Source organism: Syngnathus acus, chromosome 20 (assembly GCF_901709675.1).
Source record: "Syngnathus acus chromosome 20, fSynAcu1.2, whole genome shotgun sequence".
In the NCBI taxonomy this organism is placed as follows: Eukaryota; Metazoa; Chordata; class Actinopteri; order Syngnathiformes; family Syngnathidae; genus Syngnathus; species Syngnathus acus.
In genome coordinates, this window is record NC_051104.1 from 6,774,288 (window position 1) to 6,794,542 (window position 20,255).

General features: G+C 41.1%; 3 protein-coding genes across 3 annotated transcripts; all 3 read right to left on the reverse strand.

Moving 5' to 3' along the window:
* Positions 1 to 10: 10 nt before the first annotated feature.
* On the reverse strand, positions 11 to 4,695 carry zgc:112332 (uncharacterized protein LOC553712 homolog). The gene is made up of 7 exons (XM_037279586.1): positions 4,552 to 4,695; positions 4,109 to 4,224; positions 2,692 to 2,847; positions 2,358 to 2,463; positions 975 to 1,183; positions 653 to 845; positions 11 to 514 (listed from the first exon to the last, which is right to left on the reverse strand). The coding sequence occupies exons 1-7, from the start codon at positions 4,680 to 4,682 to the stop codon at positions 412 to 414; spliced, it is 1,014 nt and encodes a 337-aa protein (XP_037135481.1). The 5' UTR covers positions 4,683 to 4,695; the 3' UTR covers positions 11 to 411.
* Positions 4,696 to 4,975: 280 nt separating this feature from the next.
* Positions 4,976 to 7,020, reverse strand: si:dkey-73n8.3 (uncharacterized protein LOC100150965 homolog). Its single transcript, XM_037279588.1, has 7 exons — positions 6,864 to 7,020; positions 6,483 to 6,598; positions 6,227 to 6,376; positions 6,054 to 6,158; positions 5,701 to 5,910; positions 5,255 to 5,447; positions 4,976 to 5,167 (listed from the first exon to the last, which is right to left on the reverse strand). Exons 1-7 carry the CDS (start codon positions 6,875 to 6,877, stop codon positions 5,065 to 5,067), a joined length of 891 nt encoding a protein of 296 aa, XP_037135483.1. The 5' UTR covers positions 6,878 to 7,020; the 3' UTR covers positions 4,976 to 5,064.
* A 1,437-nt stretch (positions 7,021 to 8,457) lies between these two features.
* tnfrsf11a (tumor necrosis factor receptor superfamily, member 11a, NFKB activator) lies at positions 8,458 to 20,077 on the reverse strand. The gene is made up of 11 exons (XM_037279904.1): positions 19,994 to 20,077; positions 18,398 to 18,598; positions 15,520 to 15,598; positions 15,283 to 15,408; positions 14,763 to 14,909; positions 14,605 to 14,695; positions 13,780 to 13,856; positions 13,596 to 13,703; positions 13,469 to 13,518; positions 12,476 to 13,388; positions 8,458 to 9,553 (listed from the first exon to the last, which is right to left on the reverse strand). The coding sequence occupies exons 2-11, from the start codon at positions 18,470 to 18,472 to the stop codon at positions 9,288 to 9,290; spliced, it is 1,932 nt and encodes a 643-aa protein (XP_037135799.1). The 5' UTR covers positions 18,473 to 18,598; positions 19,994 to 20,077; the 3' UTR covers positions 8,458 to 9,287.
* Positions 20,078 to 20,255: the final 178 nt, after the last annotated feature.

Genomic DNA, 20,255 nt, shown 5'->3' on the forward strand with positions numbered 1-20,255 from the left:
AATACATGGATTTTCTCCTTTTCAAATCTTTATCTTGATTTTTATTATTCTGTGCTTTAATTGTCATTTCAACTGTGGTTCACAACTGTGTCAACTCATTTCGCCAGTAAACACATTACACGGGTGTTCTAATCTCTCATGTGATTAGATTAGAACTTTTTTCCCCTTCTCCACCCAATAAATACTCAGCAGTGACACGTTTAAGTCAAGTGTAAGTGTTGCATTCATCAGGCAACTTGAAATAGAAATGAGTACCAAATCTGGAATACTTGTGACCGTTTATTAAAAAAAAAAAAAAAAAAAATGTGTGAGGACTAGATACGTACACTGTCCAAGATGTTAATGCCCCTAACAAAAGTGCTTTATGCATGATGCTTTTCACATTTAACATGATCCAAAGTCATTGTTTCTTCATTCCCAGGTGATTCCAAGCATGTTGCAGCTGCTCTCCCACAGCTTCTGGGCCAAATCATCATTTGAGCCATTTCTGGAGCACCTTGCAGGAGCGCAGTCACTGAAAGCACAAAGAAATGGGTTTCACTAATAATATCTCCTATAATCTAGGCTCAGGGTATCTTGTGAAGAGTGATCATTTTGTCTGTCCGCTGGTAAGGAGGCACGCATTTAACACAATAGGCTGAATAAAAGGTACCTGAAGTAGGCTCCACTTTGGCTTTCCAGGCCAGGTTGCACGGCGCAGTAGATGGTGGTCTGAGCCCCCTCCACTGTTGTCTTTGTAAAGACGCTGAAGATCTTCACAGCAACTTGGATACACTGGTTCTGGTGCCTCCACAAATCCGATTGGACCACACCAGGGTGTAGAGAGAAAACACTTACTCCTGTTCCTGCAACATGCGGAAGAAAGAAATATTCATCTTGCTTGATTAGCTATATTGTTACTGAGCTCTAAACATATCAGTGATATTGATTTTTATGAGAATGATTCTAGCTCAAGTTGTAAACACCCTCCTCACCTTCTAACTTTTTGCCAAGGGCTCGTGCAAAGAGGACATTAGCCAGTTTGCTCTGTCCATAGGCCTTCATGGTGTCATAGTTGTTCTCACTATTCAGGTCATCCAGTCGAAGGCCGGTCCAGGAGTGAGCCACCGATGCTACCACAACGATTCGAGCCGGAGCGGAAGACTTGATCAGGTCCAGCAACAAATACGTCAACAGGAAGTGACCTGTTATTTCGGGCATTGAAAAAAAATATATATATTAAAATGATTTAAAATAATAACTAAAATGTTCAAAGCTGATGCAAAATCCTTTGAGTTGCTACCGTGAAAGGCTTTGGGTCTTTGGCATTGTGAATTTCAGTTCAAAGCTGTTTGTAAAATCTTTTAGGTTACGACATAAACACTTGATGCTCTTGAGTGTTGCGAAAACCATCTGATGAAAGCTGTTGCAAAATCTTTAGAGTTGCTACTTAAAACACTGACGTTTCCTGAGTGCTGTGAAACCTTTCTTTCTTTCTTTCTTTATTTACACATGCATTTCTCTCCATCCACCCATTACCTAAACGGTTTTCCCTCACGCGGCGGGCATGTTGGAGCCTACTTTCAATGACTTTGGGAAATTCTTGACTCCACTTGCCTTGCGGCCTTGTTACTCTCACGTTTCGAGTTCTCCTCGTGATTCCACGTGATTTTTGTGTTTCCTTCCTGTTTCAGTGGTTACCGTAAGTAATAAGTAAACATGTTTCGAGATTAGACCCTTTGCTTTTACAATTCCTCCTGCGTTCCTTTGTTCCATTAATATTACCCCCTGTTTTATCGTGTCTTTTATCCACTTTTAACGACTTGCGTTTCCAACTTATGTTGATATTTGCATACAGAAGCCACACTTCAGGCTCTGTATACATTTTTTTTCATTGTTCTTGATTTCCTATCTCATTGTTTTCAATGGAAGTCCGGGCAAGCCAAGGAAGTACCTGATTGTGCATGTCCTCTATATATTCTATACAGTGAATGTGTAACTGACAATCAGAACTTCTTGTCCAAAGTCGGTTGCGATAAGCTTGTGCTCAGCTACAAACTAGTACGGCTAAGAAAAATAGAACATTGATGATGCGTGTGTGAGTGTCATGCCTTGTGACGCACAGTGTTGCTTCCATCAGCTTTGGTTAAAAATACCAAGCTATTATGTTGGAGGGCTACCATGATATGAAATATGAAGTGCACAAACAGAAAAAGAAACATCCTGCTCATGTGTCCAATATGAGTTCACAAATCGTGAAACTATTACAATTGGTTGACAATCAACTTCAAGATTGAAAATGAGACCAAATATAACTGCTGTCCTTTTGTGTTCTCTGCAACCTCTTTTTTTATTTTTTTACACATTAGTAGACTTACCCCAAATGATTGACTCCAAATTGCATTTCAAAGCCATCAACAGTCTTGGAGTACGGACACATCATGACGCCTGCATTGTTGATTAAAATGTTGACTTGTTTCTCCTCTAAAAAATAAACACACAAGCACAACATGATGAAAAGAGGTGATGGAAGTTTTTTTTATAAATACACTGGCAGTCACACGTCAAAAACGTTCCCCTGTTAAGTCATCATTTCAATTCTAGTAATCATTTTAAGTCTGCTTTTGTGACAACAAAGAAGTTGGTCATTCAGGTTGCTGAGTAGCAAAAGAAAAATGTAGAAGTGCAACATTTTTGTTCAACTCAGCCTACCTTTGTTGATGAGTTCAGCAAATGCTCGAATAGACCTGCTATCGGAAAGATCCAGTTTCTTGACAACCACGTTCTCATTCCCAGTCTTTTCCACAATCTCCGTTCTGGCCTCCTCTGCTCTTTCCAGGTCCCTGCATGCCATGATGATGCGGGCACCTACAAAAAAAAAAAAAATTATAAACATAGCAAATAATCTTCTAGTGAGCTTTTTCTTTTGTGTATGAAAGTTCACAAAAACAACTAACAGTGCAAAAAGGGATGGTATTATTAATTTGACTTTTTCGCAGAGGGAGCACAATTGTGACTCAGCATATGATTCAACATCCCTAAATAGTTTTGAACCGAACCCTCTTCATTGTCATTCACGTGGAACATAAATGATGGTGCTTTGACATTAATGAGCTGTTTGGCTAACACAGTACAGCACACACACGCACACACAAAGTAGCTACAATGAGCTGCAATTATGGAATCGGAGAGTGATTAACTCGGTGGCTGTCTTTGTTTTTCAACCGCCGCTCCCATGTGGGAAAACTCGGTTACTCCCACATCGCCTCAAAGGCCAAATTCAGTTCATTAAAATAAAGTGGACAACAAACAAGCTGTTGTCAATGTGCTAAATGCAGCAAAAGACTTAATATTCAAAGACTCTGATTTCCCTGTTGCATTTTAAGAGGGGACACACAAACAAAGGATGCTGAATCGACGTCTCATGCAGATTATGGCTGCTTTGTTTTATTCAAGGGATACTTAGAAACGAGACTTAACAATAGAAACAGTAGAGGTTCACTTTCAAGAAGGGCCAACAACATTTTTAGAGGCCTCGCTCTCGTGTGTGTGTGTGTGTTGGGTTCATTCTCCCATCTTTCTTTTGTTTCCCGTCAGGCTGCGGAAGAGAGCAGCACCTCACAATGCTCCCTCTGTCTGTCCCCCTTTTTGACGCATCATCTGTCTTCCGTCACTTGATTAGTGGCGTGTTAAATCGCAGCGTGCTCCTTTTTGGTTTTACCTCGCCTCATCTCATTGCTGACAGACAATGAGAATAAATATTCCAAACATGTTCATAAAAAACCAATCTAGAAGGGGGATTTAACTTCAAGAGGTTTGAGCATAAGGGTCATGCTTTTTAGCTTTAAGTGTTGCAGCTCTTGATTCATGACTGGAATGTAGAAGTCACACAAAGAAAGCATGGGGGCGGAAGGTGGTGTGGAAAAGCAGGGGGATGAACACTAGCTTGCAAAGGTTGACAATAGTTGCAATAGGTGTGGCATTAGTAGTATGAGGGAAAGCTCAATGCTCATGTTTTTCCCACAAATACATTCTATGTAACAGAACTAGTCAAAACGAATATTATAAAACAAACCAACCCATGGGAAAGCTGTAATTGTAATCGTAACAATAATCAAAGTTCTAGTACCTCTTGCTGCCAGGTCACGGGCTGTTTCCTTGCCTATGCCAGTGTTAGCTCCAGTGATGAGGACTGTTTTGTTATCCAGCCTTTCCTCGGACGACCAGCGGTTACAGCACCCAGATCTAGAAAAGTGCATTAGAATAAATACAAACAAAATTCCATATATCATGAAGTTATAATAAAGCACTTTAAAGGAAAAGAAAATGGACAAGAATGAGTGGCTTGGTTATTTGGTTAAAAGTTAAACCTCTGATAACTTTATTTCCTTGAAGGAACTCAACTACATCCTACATAATGTATGAGTCACTTTATAAAAGGAAGCAGTCATTTTCAAGTATTGGCAAAAAAAAAAAACATTTTGTAGGCACACATGGCTCAGGATCAGCCAGCGTTAATCACCTTACAAATTCTTTTTTTCTCCTTTTCATTTACTCAAGATTTCGTCCTACCTGCAGTTCATCTTTGCTCCACTGCTCCAAATTCCCACTTGACGAAACACCGGTTGACTCCACTTGAGGAAGATATGAACAATCGGTCTTCTTGCTGTTTGCAACATCATCATCATCATCATCATCATCATTATTGTCGCGTCTGAGAGCCCCGCCCACCCAGTCACTGCAGTGCTGAGCCAATCAGCAGCGAGCTGGCACATAATCATCATCATCATAATAATAATAATGACATTATGTCATCATTGATATTTTTCAACTGTTTTAATTCTCATGTTTTAATACCAGCCACTGCTGTTGGACTGCCTGTTGTAATTGCAGTACTGCTTTCTGGTCGCTTGAGGTCCTCCTCAGCCCAAAAATAAAAATAGAGAGAAATTCCCACATACTTTGCCAAATATTACATTTGCAAACTAATACAAACATCAGTAGTATCTTTTAATGTCTTGAGCCAAATACAATAACAGCCTTTGTCAGGGTTCTACTCTTATCTACTTTGCATCAAGTTGTAGATCATCTCCAGCGGATGCTCAGCAAGTGGCAGCTGGCAGCCCACAGCTTTAGAGCGGTGCCATCATCTCCACCGGCCTTGCAACCCTTGGAATAAGCACAGTCTCTGCAAGAAGCCATACCAAGCATCAATGTGATTCATGCCGATGAGACAAAGCGAGTAGCCCCCTCTCCCCCTTGCATGCACACTCACCTGTAGTGCCCTCCGTTGATCATCTCATTCTCAGGAGTGACCACGCAGTAGATGGTGGTGTAGGCCCCCTCTGCTGGAGTCTTGAGCAGACCGGCAAACGTTCGAATGAGGGCTGGCATCAGCCCCCCGATGTGCCTGGAAATCTCAGTGTTGACAGCGCCAGGGTCCACAGAGTAAGCCGTCACTCCTAATGCTGGGAAGCAAAACGGAAAGTTGTGTCCACTTTTATGACTCTATCCCTCCCTCAACCACACTCCTCAGCCAACCAAGGGTGTAGAATATTCTCACTGGTGCTTCTCAAAGGCAAGTATTGTATCGTCAAAGCATGCTTGATTACTTCTCACTTGTGGTGAATACATGAGACTCTCACGTTGGAAAACAGGAAAGGGCATTTTTTTTCTGCACGGTGGCAAAAGAAGTCGCAGAAGTAAAAATACACATCATACCTGCGGTCCTATTGGCCAGCTCTCTGGTAAACAGAACGTTAGCCAACTTGCTTTGTGCGTAAGCCCGCACAGGGTGGTAGTTGTTCTCCCCACCCAGGTCATCAAACTGAATCTTCCCCATACTGTGAGCCATTGAGGAAAGATTGATGACCCGGGAAGGGGCAGAGTGCTTGAGCAAGTCCAGTAGCAGGAAGGTAAGGAAGAAATGACCTGGAAATATTTAACATTAAGGTCAGTTATTCTTCATTTTATTTTGTTATTATAAGTCAAATCGAGTCTGAATTCAGTCATGACATGACTTACTCTGTTTTATTGCTGACAGTAATAAAAATCAAAGCCTACACTTTTCATACCCAAATGATTGACTCCGAATTGTGTCTCAAATCCATCCATAGTGGTGGTGAACGGGCACATAGCCACGCCAGCGTTGTTGATCAGGTAGTGGAGAGCCTTCTCAGCTGCAAATAACATGTACTATGTCGTTCACCAACGTTCGCACATCACACGAGGCACGTGCACCACCCACTGTTGTAGACATTCTCGGCAAACTGGCAGATGGATTTGGTGTCGCCCAAATCCAAATGCCTAGCGACGACTTTGGCGCACGACACCTCCCTCATGATGGGGCCGCTGCTCTCCTTCGTCATGTCTCTGCAAGCCAGAATCACCCTTGCGCCTGGAAAAGTTAGGCCAGGTAATCTGTGATCGATAAGATGTAAAATCCTAAATGCGGTTCAGAAAATGGATGGATGGATGGACGGAACACTTTGTTTAAATCTTGCCTCTGGCGGCCAAATCTTTTGCTGTCTCTTTGCCTATTCCCGTGTTGGCACCAGTCACGACGGCTGTCTTCCCATCCAGACGCACATCGGATGACCATTTGGAAAAGAACAGAGACCTGAAGAGTACCAAACAAAACATATTTGTTCAAACACTTTCAGCTGCACTGCATGAGCTTGGATGAAAAATATAATCTATCATACTGAGTGACATCCAAGTCACTAAATATATTTAATAGTTCCTAACATGTTTGCAACAAAACTATAAAAGTGACTATAAAAGTGTCAAACCTGAACTCCTCAAGGCTGTAAGAGCAACCCAATAATAGAACAAAAAAAGCAATTGTACTCCCAAATAATCTGTTTTGTGTGCAGGTTTCTTACTTTATGGCTTGCATCCTGGTGCTCTCCTTCTGCGACGATGAAGTGACTCCGAATTATGGGGCAAGGACGCACAAGGAGGGAAAAGACAGAACTGAGAGTTGTTTTAAGACCCAAATGACTGCTCTGTTGTAATTGAAACGAATCAATTAAATCAGGCTATCGAGAGGGATCACATGAGCTGCTCTTTTTCATAGAAAAACAAACCAAAAAGAAGACTATTCATACATTCCAGTGTGTAAAAGGTAGACGAGCTGATGGAACGAGGAAAGTTCATGCAATCTGAACCCCAATTTTGTGGTGTTGGATGGGATTCTATTCAAGAACCCAAAACTGTCATAAATGTATTGAACTGCATCCACCGAGTTCCAGGAAGATGATGATTCAATGCCGCCATTCATTAATCTGCAGTCTCACTGAGTCACTTGAAGTTCATGTCGTCTCTGTATGACACATTCTTGCAAAGAAATGCTCATCAAAATAACTGTTAGGAATAACTGTTAGGCTGAGTCTTTAAAGATTTTAATGACAGAAGAAATTGAGGCAAAATGTCAACCTTTCAAACGAACCCAAAAAAGTTACACGTTTGCTTTCTTGATAATAATCACATTCGTATGATTCAGTTAGTTATCATGTTCACGACATCATTTAATTATGATAATGAATGGATTGCCACGCAAACGGGGAAAAAAAAGCATTTTTTGTGTTTCATTTCATTATTATTCCTAAATTGTAATTACCGTAATTTTCGGACTATAAGTCGCGGTTTTTTTCATAGTTTGGGTGGGGGGGCGACTTATACTCAGGAGCGACTTATATACATATATATGATTTTTTTCACTTTTTTGGGCATTTTATGGCTGGTGCGACTTATACTCCGGTGCGACTTATAGTCCGAAAATTACGGTATGGTTGCCCAAATTACTATGATGATGACCTCATGCTCTATTTTGAAACCTTCCTGTATGACTACTGTAAACAAAACATTTTAGCATTCACAGTAACTTCCCCTTACTATCTCCGATCAATTTGATCTCACTTTAGATACAAAACTTCCTGCTGTATGTGAAACTGCGTGACACTATGAAGTCAAAGCGGAACATGGAAATTGAAACCCCCACATCCACAGGTGACACAGCTGTAATTTCAGTGCTGTGCCAACGTGGATTTTCAGGTGATTTCCACCGCAGGAAGGTCCGGCCGACCCAAATGCCGTAAAAATGAAGATTTGATGTGAAGGCTGCTCACAAGCTCTTATTTGAAAGCCCTCAGATAAAACCAGACAAGGTACTCATTTATGTCTAATCGAAACAAGTTGCACAGCCCAGCTCGTCTCTCATGTGATGCCCACTGCAACGTTGGCCAGCTTAAAAATGGGTCCTTGCAGCTGCTGGGAATCCTCCTACGCTTGATGAAAGCCTGCCTGTAAACTGAAAGGCTCGCACAAGAGCTCAGAAGCCGCGGCCGCACATGTGTAATTAACTGCCTCAGAAAGATTCGGCATCATAAATGGCTCTTTGGTTGTAATTTGCCCATCCCAGAATAGCACAGCTGACAGAGAGAGGCCACAAAAACACAGGATGGGCGGCAGGCATAGTTTGAAGGGTTGAGATGCAAAAGATTTTAATTTCAGTCAAAATATTCATTGGGTCACCCGTTGCAATTCTTTTGATTGTCCCTGTGGCTAACATAAATGGCTGGAATATTCATTCTTCACATATACAGTATGCTTTTTGTCAAAAAAAGTAGGAATTAATACATATACAATGCAACTTTGTAAATTTGTTTCAAACAAATTACTATAAACACATATTCCTTATCTTCAGTAAAGCCTGCATGTTAAAACATACTCCAAATAAAAATAGTTTATCAAATGCATAGCATTTTTCCAAGAGAAACTGCACAGATTGTGCAGTATGAAAACAAAATCATACAAGGAAAGAAAACAAGATTCGTACCAAAACTGGATGTGTCTCTTTATTATATATATTTATATAAAAAAAAAGTTTTTGGTCTAAGAAAGTTACTCTGAGAAATGCGAGTTCATGTTTTTCTTCAACAAGTTTTGACATCTCCCTTCTAATGTAGCTAGTAGATTAAATTTCCTACCGTGAAAATATTTTCTTTCATGGCTACAATTTTACAAAGGCTTCTAAGCATGTCTTCCGCATTGCAGACATTTGGATTTTCCAGACGAGCAAAGTGTCAAATGATCCCTTTTAACTGAAATGTACCTACTATATGTTCTTAATGAAGCTTCAAATTTGTTTCATGAATCCAATGGTGTATTTTTGACTCGTCGAGATGCCACGGTTCAACATTGGGCTGAAAGCATTTCTTAAACCCTTTTATTCCAACCAAGAGTTTGTAAAAGATAGATGTTTCGAGAGCATCAGTGTTCATCTGCTTTGGTTTCCATTGTGACATTCACGCAGTCATTTTTTGGGCCTGCTTCGTGTCGTCCCGCAATGGCCTCTGGGTAACAAAGTCTCCCACTGACCTCAGGCTACTCTGGAAAAACGAGGCGGTCTCATTGGCCTGCTCTTGGACAGGACTTGAGAAGTCATCTTCCAGCGGCGCATCGTCACTTTCGAGAGACGTCTGACCGACGTAAACAACGATGACATCACCGCTGAAGTTCACCACCTGACCGCTGGAGATGAAGGTCGTGTTGTGATTCCCCGATACTTGACCTATTTGAGACAAAATATAGAATACGATTCAAAACATATCCAAAATTCTGCCTTCGCAAAGATAACAAAGCAGAGTTTTGATTGACAGTCAGAAAGTTACCTTGATACTATCCAACTACCGTAATTTTCGGACTATAAGTCGCGGTTTTTTTCATAGTTTGGGTGGGGGGGCGACTTATACTCAGGAGCGACTTATATATGTTTTTTTTCACAAATTTTTACTTGATCATTAACACATCACTTACTTACAAGTATAGTTGACCACTTCACATGTTATTTTTAGTATAGTTGATCACTTCACATGCTTTGATATCTTTATCTTGAACATATTCAAAACATGAAAAATAGAGAGAAAAAATCAAATAAAGTAATTAACACTTTAAAGCGCCATATCCTCTGGACATGTCCTCTGTCACCAGGATGACATAAAGGACGAGAAATTTGATCGATGGATTTAATGATTTGGAGTGACACAAATGGTTTGATAATATTGTTGTTTATGTGATAGTTAGTATTTAAAATATAGTTTATATATCGTTGTATGGGCTTGTGGAATAATTTGAACTGCGGCGCGGCAAACGGCATTGTTGACAAAGGACGATCGATGGATTTAATGAATTGGAGTGACACAGATGGCTTTATAAACGTGTTATTTATGTAATAGTTTTTTTTAAATAACTGAATGTTACGTCAGGCCCGTTCTCAGCTCCTCGTTTGTGTTTGTCACGTTAGCATACCGTATCGTTTAGCCTGTTGTTGCTCGTTCATGTCTGTTCTTGGTGTTGGATTTTGTCGAATAAATTGCCCCCCAAAATGCGACTTATACTCCGGAGCGACTTATATATGTTTTTTTTCACATTTTTGGGCATTTTATGGCTGGTGCGACTTGTACTCCGGTGCGACTTATAGTCCGAAAATTACGGTACTCATATACTCATTTACATTGAGTTTTTTTTTCTCACACACAACATGTGCCATTCTTCATTGACTTTACTGATCTGCATGTTCTAGTTTGGGAAACCCAAGACTACCATCAAGAAAAGGAGTCTCAGAAGAGGAAGAAATAAGGGTGTTAAATTCTTTCATTTGGTTCAACTTGAGTACAAACCATATTTTGACACACAGGCAGCTGCATCCAAGCAGACCCAATAAACAATACACAGCGTCTCTATTTGGGAGCCTTTTTCTCACTTTGAGGTCCCCCCCCCCCACTGTCTGACTTTCCCGCCTACGCATGGAGTCGACCTGTTGTGACTCTCACGCACGCACGTAAGCAGCATCAACAGCGTTGACAGAAAACACCGAAAAACACACAAACGGAGCTGCAGCAGACGCAGGCAAACAGCGTCTTTTTCCTGGAATAACAGCGTGAGAGGTCCAACTTGAAAATATGTCTTTCCACCACAAGTTTGAAAACAAAGCTCTCTGGAATCTGCTTCTCTTCACCCCATCCAATTTCTGACAGATTTTTCTGGATGCCCAACAACAGCAACATACTGTAATTTTAAACCGAGCCGAACGCTGACAGAACATCTCTGTAATGTTTTGTTCTTAATCATAATTCCTTAATGGCAAGACATCACGTATTCAAGTATATATGGAGCAGGCAGGTGAACTTAAAATGAATTTGCGGGAAGCCCAACTAATGCACGCGTGATGGGAAATGGTATTTGTTTCATGTGTGTAATTATGGGCTCCCGTCATCAGTGAGAGTCGCACAGATTCGCATGTGTGTGTGCGTGTTTGGTGGATGGGGTTATAAAAGTATTACTCAAGCTGTGCACATCTTGCTACAATTAAAGCTGTGGTCACTTTACGCAACCCTATGAAGGTCTGGATAAACAGGAACTCTGTCAATGGCTCACACTGACGCACACACACACGCATACATATATAACGTGTATCATTCTGGTGGTCTATATTGAGAGAAAAAACATAAGTATCCTAATCCTGTGTGGTCCAACAATTGGCACAACATATGTATGTATTGAAAGAAAACTCTATTTCAACCTCTACTAGTATATGTTTTATTATCTGAGGTTATGTGATTATCCCACGAGGACTCTTATTTTAAACAAACGCAATGTCGTTTTTTCGTAGAATAATAGCCCATAAATATTTGGAATCCTAACTTGCTTTAAAAAAAAAAAACTCAAAGCCACTAACATAGAAACCAAATATCTATACCTCTCCTGCTGTGTTAATAATGCAACATTTAAATATACGAGTAGATCTCTATTGTGTGTGTAGATTCTGCTTTAAACCTACTACAGCCTTTCCGTACTTGGAAGTATTATTCATGTCTTTTTTGGCTGCTGTTAGAAATATTAAACAGATGAGCCATGTGAGGCTGCAACTTTCCAGTAAAAGCCAACATACATTTCATTTCATGTTATTCCTGGTGGACTCTTCCAGTTTTCTGTGGAAATCCAAAACTGTGAGTGTATCAAATGGTGTGCTGTGTGGCAGAATAGTGAGGTGGCCTACACAAACAGCGCAATGGATCCACCTGGCAAACATAAGCGTGCACACTCACTACCGCATGCATTTTTTTTTTTTTTAATCGGCCGCAAGTGTAGAAGTTTCAAATAGACATTTTATGTTACGTCATTTAATTGATTCACTTGGCAGAACTAGTCATTTTGAGACATTTTTACCAAAACAGTGATATTTAAAGCGTGATACTAGTACTAGAGTTTGTAGGCTCCCTCTTATCTCATATGAAAGAATTACTGAATGAAGACAGAAAAAAAAAAAATCGGCTTTTACAAACTTTTTCCAGACATGTACTAATTCTACCATGTGTTTATGATTTTGGGTGCAGTTTGCACTTTCTCTTTTCATGAAGCTAAACAAACTATCGGTAACCAAAATATTTGCAACATCACTCAGGAAAGTTGTATGTTATTTTTTGAAACATACCTGAGGTAAGAGTTGGTTCTGCAGGCTGACTCTGCAGGCTTCCAGGGGGACACTCGAGCGCTGTGTCCGCCGACAGGAGTGTTTTTCCTCTGCTGTCCTCCCAGGAGGCTCTGTAGCCTTGCTCCGTATTGGAGGCCTCCTGAGGCTTTTCTGTGTAGACATCTCCAATCGATGAGGAGGTCTTTAAAGGGCTGACTGAGGTCATCACGGGGGGCCCGCTGTTCTCTGCGGAGGAGGAATCTGTGCTTTCCAGTCTGTAATATCCCTTCTGCTTTACTGTTGACATGTCTTTCAGGTGACCTTTGAACTCTGTTTTTGCCCTAGCCTTGCTCAAAGGCACACAAAGCTCAGGAACTGAACTTGATGGAGGACTGACCGAGGAAGAGCGATGGAGAGGTGGTGAAAAGGACACAAGAGAGGCAATGCTTTTTTCACTCTTGACCATGTGTGCGTCGCTGACTCTTGCACTCTTCTCCTCCTCCGGTCTCTTTGTTGCATATAGACCACCGCAGGAGCAAGTCCAGGGGGTCCCTGGACTGACAGCTTGGCTACAGTCCTCATTCTCCCCGACTTCCAGAGGCTCCCGGACCTGAATGCTGCATATGCAGGAACCCGGCAACAGTGGAGAGACGCTTGTGAGTTCCTCTTCTTCGGAAACTTCCTCAGGGCCGCCGGAACTTTCGCTCTGTCCCTCTGTCACTGTCTCCCTCTGAGGGCCGTCATTCGCATCGGTGGTCCTTTCCTGGGGCTGAGGGAGGGAGACGGCAGCGGCTGGAGTGCAGGGGAGTAAGGTGCAAGGGGGCTCGTCACCGGTTTTAGTGTGAGGGGCTTGGCAGAAGAGTTTGGTTGTCTCACATGGGATGTATTTGAGACCGCCTGCTGCCCCACTTTGGTAAAGAGGGGCCAAAGTCTCCTAAAGCAACAAGGAATAAAAGAATTGAATGAATTGTCAAAAATGTCTAAAAGCTACTATCAATCTCAACATGTTCTTACCTGCTGTATCCTGGTCCTTTTCAGGTTCTGAACACATGATCGCAGATTAACTGGAAAAAAAAAATCCATTTTACACAGGCTGATGAGATGCCATCTTAAAACCAAATCATAATCAGTTGCGACTTACAAGAGAGTAACTTGAGTTTGTCTTTATAACAAAAGAGGAAGAGGATGAGGAGACAAAGGATGGTGATGGCTGACAACACTGACACTATCACCCAGGACGGGGCGGCACCTACACGTAGATGACATCAGAATTACTTTTATATTCATGTCCTTATTTTCCATGAATTTATGTGATTTTTCCTTACTGGAGACTGGTGGTCCACACACAGCATCGGCTTGAGCGCTGCCTGCTCGCGTCTCACTCCTGCCCTCTGCCTTACAACTGATGGAGAGAAGGAAAAAATAAAAACACGGTGATTTACAGAAAATAAAAATATTTATATGCTAGCCACAGAAATGCAAAGTATTGCAAAATAATGGCTGCCACAAAACTAATATATATGAAGTCACTAAAATGTTGCCACATAAATATACATTGAGCCATAAATTATGTTTCCTTATACTGTGCCACAAACTTACCACAAAGCATTATTTGTCTCCAAAAAATGTTACATTGTCAATGAAATGCAACTTTTGCCACAAAATGCTGGATTAGGTCACTCACTGAGATGATACATATAGAAACCACAGAAATGCTCCGTCACTAAAATGTCGTTCAAACCAAATCAACAATTGGTTGGCTTTTTCATATTTGGATTGCATTTTATATTTGAAACTAAAGGTGGTACAAGGTAAAGAAAGAATAATAAAAACAACAGCAAATATAGAAATAAAAGCATAAAACGGTGTGGCTAAATATCCTACTTGTATGTGTCACATGTATGGCCAGCCAGCTGTGTGAAGATTAATGTGAGGGAAAACCATGTCGCTCCCTCTTCTACTTTTGGATGGGAGCACAAGTGGAAAGTGATGTGTGTGATCCAAGGTTGCAGAGGAAGCGGTGTGTGTGTGTGTGTGTGTGTGTGTGTGTGTGTGTGAGTGTTACTCATCGCAGTTGGCTAGCAGCAAGCACACCAACCAATATTTTCTTTTTTTCCGCTCACAATGTCAAACCAACCGTGTGCACTTACTTAGTCCACTGTTTGCATTGTTTGGTGTTGTTGTCCGCAGAAAAGAATCCTTTCTTACACGGAACGCAAATCTTCCTTCCATTTCTGGATTCTGTAATATATAGAAGACATGATGTCACTATTAAGTGCGTCTCTTTGGCGGGAGAGGTCTATCTCACCTGGTTCAACCTCGAGTCCATATCCGGGTCGGCAGGAGGGGATCTTCTCACAAAACTCACAGTTGATGAGAGAGCACTGGAAGTTGGGAAGACAGCGACAAGGCTCCTCCGCCTCCAGATTTTCCGGCCTGGACATAAAACCTTTCCCTGGAAATTTAGAATAAAGGTCACCATTTGAAATCGGATAAAAAAGGCATCCTTATCTTCATTCATTTTGGATTCAAAAGAAGCACTCTGCTCGACTGGTCTGCCTCACAGTTCTGAGGTTTGAATCTCAACTCGGGCCTTCCTGTTAGGAGTTGGCATCTTCTCACCGTGCTTGTGTGGCTTTTCTCCTTGCTCTCTCTTTTTTTTCTCTCCCACATTCCAAAACCATTTTTATGGATCCGAGCAGCCTATATGTACTGAGTATTTTTACTACCTCATTAAACTTTTTAAATGTTGCGAATATACTCATTACAGATGACATAGTATGGATTTTAGACATCTAAATAAAAAGAACAGTTCTTGAGTTCCTGACCTGCATCACATATTCTCTGCTGGAGGCAACGGGTCTCTTGGGTCCAGTAGGGCTGGTACTCCCCATGACCACATTTAACACATTTGGTCTGATGGGATTCAGTGCAATCTGAAAAGACACGTAAGCCTGCCAGGGCCATGAAGAGAGAAAAGGGTTACATCTTAAATTGAATGCACTGCTTCAGCTAAAAAAAAAAAAATGCTAATAATTCAAAGGGTCAATTTAAAAGACTGTTACCTGGTTTACACTTATTGCAGCATCTTGTGCCCTTTAAGTACTGCTGTTCGCCACATTGAAGAGACTTGGAGGCTGCGTTCTGAAGATATGACAGCAAAGAAAATCCGTTTTTCCACAATTCCGTCCAGACATTTTAAGCAATAAAAAAGGAGAAAAATACCAATGTGAGCGTACATTTTTGTTTTAAGGGCCTCTTTCTCCATAGCCATGTGATCATTGGATATGGTGGTGAGTAATGAGAGGAAGAGGACAAAACGTTTTCCGAGACGTGCCCTGGAATTATTTCCGCAAGCTCAGAAGTACCTGACCAGAATCCAGACCATCAAACCAAACTCTAGTGGCACCCACTTACAAGAGGAGCCATCTGGAATTGGACAAAAACCTCCATTTGGGTGAAAGGATTCCTTTTTATTTTTTTAAAATCCCTCTCCATACTCCTTGAAGGATAATATAAAGGAATACATAAACCACAGCAGTAGTTCTGATGATATGATTATTTGCAAGTTAAACAGTGGAACATAATTCAAACTTGCTATTTTGAGTTTGTCCAAAATAATCTTCTATTATAATAAAGCTTTCATGATAGGAACAGTGAGCAGTTTAATATTTGTCAGCAAAATAAAATATTATAATATTTTTATTGTGATTTTTTTTTTCCTGCTCATTAGCACCACTTGCTTTAAAAAGTTTTTTTTTTTAAGATGAGCAGTTTCTCTGTTCAAATGACTGCAAGGCCTCTTTAAGACTGGGGTCATTGTTTGGTATTAAGTAAGCTTTTATTTTGTTTTTGACTCTCTAATGAGTTCACAGCCATATTTGAGGTGAACCGTCGACAGTTTGTGGGAACAATGAACGGCAGGAATCCGCTCAAACGCATACCGCAATTGTGCATGTGAGCCATGTTCCATTCCACTTTTTTTTTTTTGCAGTTTGGCATTAAAGCATCGACATCTCACCGCAATATGTATTGAATCCTTACACATCTTTCCTCTTTGTCTTATTGTAATGCTGCATGGATTTGATCATTGAGAGAGACTTACAGTAAGGCGATAAATAGGAACAGAAGGCGAAGAACACCCCCCCCCCACTCACACATATGTGCTGTGGGTGAATTTCTTGCCACAGTGCTGAAGCAGTGAGTCTGGCTGTTATGACAGCAATGATGCCAAAACCACAGAGTTTCATCTAAATGCAGAAAAATACAACCTATAGCCTTACAAATCCAGCCCCTTCAAAAAAGTCCTTCATTCCTTCCACGAATACCCCAACATAGAAAAATGACATTGAAAAAATATAGAATAAATGATGTATTAATGCAAGCATCTGTTTTTCCCATCTGCTATTGTCCTTTTCATCTTGGTGCCAAGCAGCTGCAGACCATATGATGGAGTAGGTGAGGAAAGAAGGATGAATGCAGGATGGAGGGATCAAAGAAGGGTGTAATGGTGAAGAACACTGGTGAGGAAAAAGGGAAGGAAATAGGATGGAAGTAAGGGTGTAAGGCCAGAAGGTAGAAAGGATGTAAGGAAGGACCGGAAGGAAGGATGCAAGGAAGGAAGGACGGACAGATAGATAGAGAGATCAACCAACTTGGCAGATGAGTGATAAGTACATGCTAGTGGACTATATGTTTGGAGACACTAAATATAATGTACATTCTTAAGCTTACTTTGTCCAGCCTGTATGATTATAGGTAACATTTATAGGGCCGACCTCAAAGCTAACTTTATCCTCTGTGTGGTCACACACTGTGAGAACTGTTAGAAGGGCAAAAAGAGGGAGGGAGGGAAAGAAAACATCCAACGGGTGCAGAAATGTAAAAAGGAACACCTTTCTGGCAGTTTTGTTTAAAAGCCGTAAGCAGGCTTCATGAGATAGCATCAGACCAGAACCAGAGCATTCCAAGAGAAGGATTTGCATAACGGCCTCAGCAGCCAAAGGCAGGGAGCCAATAAAAGCACCGTTTGACTTTTTGGTCTTTCGAGAGATTCATGAGGCTGCAGGAAAATCAACAACCTTGAAAGTTGCCGTGGACTCATTTTGTATATATTTTTAAACATCACACCCCTTTTGGAAAACGGAACATTTCAAATAGGACAACTTGAATCTGTAACGGGTAGCCAAGCACAAAACTATCCAGTGAGCAGCCGGACGGTAGATAGATGAACAAAGGCCTCAGAAAAGTTACAAGGCACATGCATAAATAACTCCAATTACAGCTCGTGTCATTCACTATAATTAGTTTCCACATTTTCATTCCAGCAGCGGCTCGACCTTACACAGGGGTCTTCCAATGAATATGGAACAAATTGTACAAAGTGGGTGAAAACCGAGAAAACGGAGGGGAATTCTTCGGGGATCCTGTGAGTCAGTGATTGCACGACTATGGTGAGAACAAAACCAAAGACAAAACTTTGCAGCGTCACTTGCAAAACACTTGCGAAAACACCAGGACTGCTTTCTTTTCCCAGGATGCCCTGTCGCTTTGAGCAAATGGAACTTTGACAACTGTCCTTCAAAGATATCTGGAGGAGCAGAAAGGAGGTAAGGGGAAAGGAATTGTGGTTACGTTCCAGTCATAATGATGGTGGTGGTTACTGGAACACAAGGCGTGATAGATAACGGGTGCCTGGCAACCACATCTTGGAAATAGCTGGCTAGAGTTGGATGAAGCATCCCTCTGGACAATGGATATGTACACGAAGACATATACATACATATCAAAAAACAAAATGTATATAATATATTTGACCTACCTATTTTTTACATTATGTGTAGATATATTTATTTATTGATCTATATATGAATATTAGTGTAAAGACTGAACAAATATTACCTTCTTCACCTTTTCCAAAATGATACTTTCAAAGTGACTTACCTGTGCATGATAGGCAACCAGGATGCATGCCATCCAGCATGGGAATATCCACCTTGAGGGAAAGTTTAGTTCCATATCTGCCGTGTGATGAGGACAAAGTTTTCAGCACCTCTCAGCGAATTACTCCTCAGGTGCGCGGGAGCGTGCACTCCGTGCCACAGGGCATTCTCGCGCCTTCCTTTCTCCGGTCACTCACGCCTTCTGTGAGGAGCGTGCAAGCAAAAGCTTGTCAATGGGAAAGAGAGAGAGAGAGAGGGAAGGAAGGAACGCCTCCCACACAGTGTCATATGTTAAGAGAAGTGGATCCCCCTCCTTTATGCCCTTTTAGTTGTTCTTATTCCCTATTTGAAATCCCTATCATGAATCAAAAACCTTGGATTGAATGACAATGTTATTGAGACGCTTGATTTGTGGCATCAGGAGTTGCCACAGTGAATCAGAAGTTTTTTGCAAAGTTTTTACGATGGATTCCCTGCTGCTGCAACCTTGTTATATTTTTCATCCAGACATAGGACCTGCAGTGGGACCTTGGTTGCAGGGGCACAGGAACGTGCACACATTGACTCCAGGTGGTGCTCAAGCACCTGCCCAGAAAAAGGGACATTTTTGTTGCAGCCCATTTTTTCTGCATTCCCTATAAAAAAAATATTCTTTATACTTAAAATTGAATAAAATCTAAATATTTTCTCATAGTGTACAAGAAGTGAAATAAAGCTCTTTAAATGATTTATCTTGGTGTCATTTTTCCTGCCATTTGAACAGGGGTGTGTCATGTTGACTCTGCTGTGAGTGTTAACAGGAATAAGTAACTTTTTTTTTTTTATCATACTGTAACTTAAGTTTCTCAGTATAGTCACTATCAACAAGAAGGGTACCACGTCCCTCATTTCTGAGGAACCATCAAAAAATAAATTGTGACAGTCCAACCGCTTCATTTGCATATCCAATTGGTTGCAAGCTCAGATCACTGCAAAACCGACAGTTATGCAAATTTCAAAAGAATATCAAAGGATAATACAGAAGAGGGTGGAAAAAAAAAGGGGGAACCATTAACTACAGCAGCTAAAATTACATTACGCAGAGGAATACTGTAGATTTGTTAAAAGTGCAGCATGAAAAAGGAATAATAAGAATTTTAAACTCAGTGCTATTCCAACACACACAAACACATCCCCCCCCCCCCCTAAAAACATGCTGACAGATGCTGTTTTGTGGTTGGGCCTGTGCAGCTTGCACAGTAGCAATTAAGATCCAGCTTTTTTTTTTTCCAAAGCCACCCTAAATGGACTCGGAACGTACAACAAATACCCACACATTTCCCCAATAAAACTCAAACTGCACGAGAATCAAAGCATAGCTTGTTTAGCTGTAGGAAAACGTAAAGTGCAAGCAGACGCCATGCTGCTTGATGAGCTTCTTACTTCAAATGACCTGCAGACAAACCACATGCTTTTTTTCATTTTAGCTCTGTAAGCATGTTTGGTCGCATTGGTTTTGGCGTCACTTTGAACTAATCAAAGTTCCGGAAAAAATGCAAACACTGCATATTAATTCAAGAATGCTGCTGATGAAGAAAACTCAGCTTCCTTCACTGACCTTTCAACAGTATTGTTGCTTCCACTTGTTAAGGAAACAGACATGACCCATGAGTCACCCGAGTCAATTGTGTGACTAAGAGCTGCCGAATGAAGGCCACTTCTATATTCACCTAGTCTACACATATTTGCATGGCCACGCCTCTTTTGGCAAGCAGAGGCATGCAGAACAATAGTGAATCAAGCAGCACAGGAATGGGAGCTTGCAGCGGAACACATAAAACAGCTCCAGGACTTTACTGATCCATATCAATTATTTGTCC